Below are 7574 nucleotides of genomic sequence, written 5' to 3'. Positions count from 1 at the left end.
GTTAATTAAAATTGTACTAAGACTTCTGCTCTCTCTGGTTTTCTATTGCAGAAAATTCAAGTAATTGGAGAGTCAAGGCCATAATATAGGTAATATACTATTTATCTTTTCTCTCTCAAATTTGTGCTTTATCTACATGTGATTCTACTTTTCCCAAGCTAGATCTAAATTTTCATTCTTGATGTTTTGGGGTATAATAATTCGATGGGATATGAGCAATTATGACTGTTCTCTTATGCAATTATTTTATTTTTCAATTATTGCTGCTATGGCTTGGAGTTCCAAGCTAAAAGGTTTAGGATACCATGTTTAACCAATGTGTGACTTATGTTCTCACCTAGCGCACCTGGCATGCATGGCCTCCTCCATATAACCCTAGCATGGAGATCCCTATAGCTACAGCAACTTGACAAAAAGTTTCGGGTCATGTTATGAAGATCCCCATTGCCAATTTCATGTCTTGGAATGGAGATCCCTATCGCTGCATTGGGATCCCTATCGCCTTCCATCGTGACATGCCATGACATGAAATTTCGTGTCATCAAATTTCAACCACCATTCAATCAGCCTTTGGGTTTCTATCTCGTCCATACATATAGTTCTCTTTGGGCGCCCGCTGTTGTACCACTCATTGAGGCTTAGGTTCCAAATTAAAAAGTCAATCTATAGGGGAAATTTAATCCAAGACTCTTATATATACTTTAAGATCTCCATGTTTAACAGTGTAGGACTTATGTTCACATGCTCTATAATTAGTTTATTTCATCAAGTTGGAATTCTGTGTTTTGAATACTGAACAAACCAATAACACAATAAGCACAGCAAGCAACTATATATTATGCTAACCTTCAATCCAAAGTTTTTGTCACTAACACCTGAATCATTTCTTTATATCTTACAGGTGGTGCCGTTGCAGTAGCTTTAGTGTTGCTGATTTGTGCTATCATTTGCTATTTTAAAATTAGAAAATTAATGATCATGTCAATAAAATAGTTCACAAAGCGAAAAACTGATAAAAATCTTAAAGCTTCCATTAAAAATATAGAAAGGTACAAATTCTTCCAGATCAAGAAAATGACCAACAATAATTCACATGAAGTAGGTCGTGGAGCCTTTGGTGTTGTGTGCAAAGGAAAGTTACAGGATGGTTCAGATGTGGTTGTCAAGATCCTAACCGAACCCAAAGAGAATGGAGACAAAGAGAATAGCGACGTGTTTATCAGTGAGGTAGCAAGCATCAGTAAAACTGCTCATGTAAATGTTATTAAACTTTTGGAACTTTGCTTACAAAGATGCAGAAGGGCTCTCATTTACGAGTACATGCCTAAAGGATCACTTGAAAAGTTCATATTCATAAATCGTTCAAAAACTACTCGTGACTTAGCATGGGAAAAACTGCTCCAAATTGCTATAGAGATTGCTTGAAGGCTCCATTATTTGCACCATGAGTGCAGTACATGAATTTTGCCATATCAAAACTACCATACTTTTGCTTTTTTTAAAAAAAAAAAAAAAAAAAAAGGTCGAAAAAATTTGATTAGTTGAAATATTTCATATAGTAAACCGGTACATCAAAACCAAAACCATAAATACAATACTAGTTTAAATCCCACATCCAATGCCACAAATAAAATTAAAACTCATTCACTTAATATATATATATATATATATATATATATATGTAATCCATATACAATTAGAACATTAAAATATATAAGCCAAAAATGTAGGTAATTCAAGAGAGCATACCCATATTTGAACAACACACCAATATCAACTCATAAATCAATAGAAAAAGTTAATATATATATATATATATATATATAGAAAACAATTTTAGGGGAAAAAGGAGATAATTCAAGAGAAATAAGGTAAGTTACCTATAATAGAGAGAACTCCTCAAAACGTCTATGTAACAGATGGAGAGAAAGACCAACAACAACAATTTCAGCACCCAAAAGAGAAACAGAGAATTAGACCCGAGGCAAATGGAGAGTGAGACCAACGACAATAATCTCAATAGTCAAAAAAAGAAATAGAGAAGAGTAGAGAAAGAAGGAACACCGGATACATGATGAGGCTGTCGATTTATAGTTCAGATAGGGATTGTTTTGAACTTCAAAGACAACCAGCTCAGGATAAGGCATGAGAGAGGAAGCGAAAAGAATGGGAGATTACAAAGGATTCTTGACAGATGAAAAGTGGAGACAGAGAGTTAAGCATGTCCATTCTGTAAATAGCAAAAGTTCTATTGCACGTCATACCATAAAGATCAAAACATTCACCAGATCTTTTTTTTCTCAACAGTTCACCATATACTTGTGCATTCATAGAAGCCAGTTCGTCTTTTCTTTTTCTTTTTCATGATACAGATCCGGCCACATATAAAGGGCAGTAGTAAAATTATATATTTTATCCTTTCCTTGTGAGCAATATGACCAAATAAAACAACGGGCCGAATTGTATTTTCATGGGGGTCCGGAAATTGTGAACATTATTGGCTATTCTTACTTTTATATATAGTTAAAGATACCTATTTATATATATATATATATAATATTATTTATATTTAATTTTTATAAAAAAATTTAGAACAACAAATAAATGTGTTAATAATGTAGTGATAAAAGAAATTAAGAAATAAAATTTTTCAAATTTTTTAGACTTTGTCTGAATAACAAACAACGCCAATCTAAGCTTGAGCTTTTCTTGAACACATCAAACCATTAGCAAGATATTTTAAAATTTTGTGAACAAAACTTGATCACTTTTAAAATTATGTTAATCAAGCTGTAAAATTTTAATACTGGACTTCTCTCGTTTACACTCATACCCAAATACCAAATGTTTCTTGAATGTTATTACTCTTTCTTTACAATCTTAGATTTTTCTCCACGAAGAATATCAGACATTATCTTTGCTGATCAAGCATTTGACACATGCTAAGTATTTGATGGATATTGTCAGCATTTTATTTGTACATAAAATATTCCTGGGAAAAGTACTACCGACCCATGTTAGCCTCTCAACATCTTCCATTTTACAACCATTTGAAAAAAAAAATAAAAAGGAGAAAAAAAAAAAACAAAGAATGATGAGGTTTTCTCATTATGTATTCAGTGGAAAACCTCTACTACCTCTGTGGTCCATTCTTCTTCATCTAAAAGCATGGTTTAAATTTCCAAAGACCAAACCAAAGTCGTAACTAGCAACTCTGCAACTAGGGTATGTGAAATCAAATCAAAGATAATTTCCACACATTTTTCTTCGTTGTGAACAAATCTAAACATAATTTTTTCGTTTCTTAATGTTTCCTTGCAAACCAATTTCTTCTATTACCATTTTAGAAAACTTAATAAAAGACTTTTGAATGCTAATCATTTACTCCATCTTACCGAAAATTAACTTTGTACTTCAATGGAAGGTCCTCTACTCTTCACATCGCGTTTGGCCCTTGTTCTCTCAATGTTTATTCTCATTTTAGTGTCGTCGTGTGAGGATTATAGCCACCAGTTTGTTGTGATCCTTTGACCATGAAAAATATAGAATACAAACACAGAAAATAAAAAACATAAAAAAAATAAAATACAAAAACATTAAGAAGAAAAACATGTATTATTTCTCTATGAAATTAATACACAAAAAAACTTTTTCAAAAAACTCTTTCTGGATATTTTAAAAAAATCTATATTTTCAGTGATCTGTGTTATACAAAACTGAAAATTAGACACCTATTTATAAGGTTTTTAAGGTTGCCTTTTTCATAAAGCAACTTGGGTACTAAGTAAACTTAGGAAACAAGTTAAAAAAAGAAAAAAAGAAAAAACCTTAATGGGCTGTGCTATAAGAGAAGGTTGGACTTCACAATTTTTCCCCTCCAGCAGCATTTTAAAAACCGATTGTCACTTACTATCTATACTAGCTATGCCTCTACATAGCTTCAACTTCTCTAGTGTGAACAACTTTTCTAAACATATCTATTAGATTTTCCTTTGTATGAATCTTCTATAATCTGAGCAATTTATCGCATCGAGTATCCAATGATAGTAGATATCAATGTGCTTCGTCCAAGAATGATATATTGAGTTCTTGCTTAAATCCATAGCACTCTGATTGTCACAATATATCTTATAGTCCTACTTAATGCTCAATTCATTAAGTAAACAATTAGCACTCTGACTACCATAATGTATCTTATAGCCTTTCTACTTAAAGTCAATTCATTAAGTAAACACTTTAACCATGTCATCTCTTTACTAGCTTCTGCTTTGGTAATGTACTTTGCTTTTGTTGTGGATAAATATATACACTTTTGCAATCTTGACTGTCCTAATATAGCTTCTCTAGTAAAAGTGTGAAGATAAACTGAAGTAAATTAATTTCCTACCATAAAAGTCTCCAACCATATCTATATCTGTATAGCCTTCTAGAATTGGATCACTTCCCCTGTAGCATAATCATACTTTTGTTGTATCTTTAAGATACCGTAAAATCTACTTGATTGTTTCCCAATTTTTTTTTTTTTTTAAGGATTTGAAAGAAATATCCTCATGGTACCAACAGCATGAGCAATGTTCGATCTAGTACACACCATTGTATACATCAGACTTCCTACTACTGAAGAATAAGGCTCTGAAACCATCTCCTCTATTTCTACTTTGGATGAAGGGCATGATTATTTACTCAATTTGAAATGGTTTATAGTGGAATGCTGATTGGTTTAGCCTTATCCATTTCAAATCTTTTTATCACTTGTTAAATATACTTCTCCTGAAATAGCCATAACTTGTGATTCTTCCTGTTTCGAGCTATTTGTATCCCCAAAATTTATTAAGCTGATAAGTCGTTCATATCAAATGACTTGGAAAATTCCTTCTTCAGCTAACTAATTTTCATTGCATTTTGTCCAACGATCAACATATCGTTAACTTAAAGTAAAAGTGCAATTAAGTTTCCATCTAGAAAATTTTGAATATAAACACAATATCTACATCAATCTTCTTGTATCCTTGACTCACCATAAAAGAGTCAAACTTCTTGTACCATTGTTTCAGTTTTTACTTAAAGCCATACAAGCTCTTTTAACTTGCAAAATAGATTCTCTTTCCCTAAAACCTTAAAATATTCTGACTGCTCCATATAAATCTCCTCATGTAGATCACCATAAAAGAACATTATTTTCATATCTATCTGCTCAAGCTCTAGGTCTAAACTGGTTATTGGATCTAGAATAACTCATATTGAAGACATCTTCACCACTAGTGAAAAAATCTCATCAAAGTTTGTTCCCTTTCTTTTGAAGAAAACCTTTGACGACCAATCAGGTTTTATGTTTCACCACCCATCCGATGCCATCTTTCTTAAGCTTGAACACCCATTTGTTCTTTAATGGCTTCTTTTCTTTTAGAAGCTCAACCAATCTATAAGTATGCTTCAGAAAGACTCAATCTCATCTTGTAATGCATTAGATCACCATGCAGATCACCATGAAGGAACACTATATGCACATCCATCTACTTATGCTCTTGGTCTAAATTGGCTATTAAATCGAGAATAAATCATAGAGAAGTCATAAGTATGGTTCTTCTGTAAAGACTTCATCTCGTCTTGCATTGCATGCAGCAATTTTTCTCTATCTTGATGGGATTTAACTTCTTGAAAACTCTCTGGCTTCCCCTTTTCAATAAGTGGAATATATTAAGATTCAAGATATCTCTTTGATTGAACACAACCTCATTCAAATCTTTAGGAAGGTGTACCATCATTTGACCACTGTGATGGTCCTACAACTTATGGTGTTTAAGTTTATCCCTGTTCGGTATCCTCTTCTCTCTTTTGTTCTTCTTTTAGTAATTCTTTATGCATATCATCATCATCTGTGGCATTTTGTGCTTGTACTTGTGCTGGATCAGGAATAAAATCTTAGGCACTAATACTAGAAGACTTCATGGGCTTCTCAATATCTTCTATAGTCAGGTTTTCATGGAATACTAAATCCTATATTGTCCTAATTCTTCATCTCCATACCTAATCAAGATGCATGGAGCAGATTTTGCATTGAACTTCTATCTAAGCTCCTTGGATACATGTGCAAAGGCTAAACATCCACATAATCTTAAATAAGAGTAGGAGAGATTTTTATCAAATTGCATTTTCGTCAGAATTTCAAAATTCAATGGTACTTATGGTGATCTGTTAATCAAATAACAGGTGGCACAAACATCTTCACCCTAGAATGGCTTTGGCAGCTTACCCATACTGATTATGCTTTGGACCTTCTCCATAATTGTTTGTGAGATGTGAGGGACCATCTTCTCATGTCAACTACCCTATCCTATCATGTTGAATATCCTATCCTCTATAGTAGGTATCAAACTCTCTGGAAGTATCCTCACTTCCATTGTCTAAACAAAGACATTTCAGCTTCTTTCTTGTCTTATGCTCTACCATTGCACAAAAATCTTTGAAGTGATCTAAAACTTGATCCTTCATCTTCAAAAAATAAACTCACACCTTCCAAGAAGTATCATCAATAAAGATTAAGAAATATCTATTGCCTCCTAGAGATTCCACCTCTAAAGGAGCATAAACATCAAAATGCACAAGACTAAACAACTCTGATCTTCTTGTTGAAGAGGACTTAATGAGACTTTAGGTTGCTTACCATATGAACAATGATTACAAAGAAGTAGTGCCGCATCCTTGAAAATAATGATAAGCTTATTTTTTTGTCAAGGTAGACAATCTTCTTTAACTAATGTGACCAAGTCTCTACTAGTACCATAGATTTTGAGATACCTCTCATTCTATAATATTGAGGCTATTTGCATAAATCTTCACATGACTCATGTAAATATTCCACGAATATGTCCTCAAGTGATAATCATAGCACCTTTTATCACAGATCTTCACATGACTCATGTAAAAATTCCATAAATATGTCTTCAAGAGATAATCATAGCATCTTTTATCATTTTTCATGTGCCATTGTAAAAGTGGTTACCAAGGCCTTCCTTATCAAAGGCCACTCCTGAGAGTAGATTGAGTCGAAAGTCCGAAACATATCAGACGTACTTCTAAGTAATTTATGTCCGATATTGGCCTTTATTTGAACACCACCAGTTTCAATAATTTTAGCAAAACTTGTATTTCCCATCTTTATTGTGCCAAAGTCTCCTACTTTGTATATTCAAAAAAACTTTACGTGTAGAGTAACATGGCAAGATGTGACAGTATCAACTACTCACTCGACGTTTTGCCAAGATCTGCCTCTTGGCATGCTTAAATCTTTTGTAAGAGCTTTTTGGCAACGAACCCTTCTCTGGATCCAACCTCTGATACCACTTGTTGGGATTATTTAACCATGAAAAACACAAAAGATAAAATATAAAAATATTTAGAAGAAAATGTGTTATTTATCGCTAAAATTAATAAATAAAAAAACTTCTCTAAAAAATGCTATCTAGAGTCTCAAAAAGAAAATTATGTTTCAATGATTTGTGTTATACAAAATTGAAAACTAGGCACCTATTTATAAAGTTTTTAAGGTTGCCTTTTTCACAAAACAACTTGGC

At 32.8% G+C, this 7574-nt stretch overlaps 1 protein-coding gene across 1 annotated transcript; it reads left to right on the top strand.

The window, feature by feature from the left end:
• Positions 1–1074: 1074 nt before the first annotated feature.
• On the top strand, positions 1075–1425 carry LOC132800743 (PR5-like receptor kinase). Its single transcript, XM_060815001.1, has one exon. It carries the CDS (start codon positions 1075–1077, stop codon positions 1423–1425), a length of 351 nt encoding a protein of 116 aa, XP_060670984.1.
• The last annotated feature ends 6149 nt before the right edge of the window (positions 1426–7574 follow it).

This window comes from Ziziphus jujuba, chromosome 2, assembly GCF_031755915.1.
Source record: "Ziziphus jujuba cultivar Dongzao chromosome 2, ASM3175591v1".
NCBI classification, from domain to species: domain Eukaryota; kingdom Viridiplantae; phylum Streptophyta; class Magnoliopsida; order Rosales; family Rhamnaceae; genus Ziziphus; species Ziziphus jujuba.
Note: the sequence above shows the minus strand (reverse complement) of the source record. Positions and strands in the feature narration are given on the sequence as shown.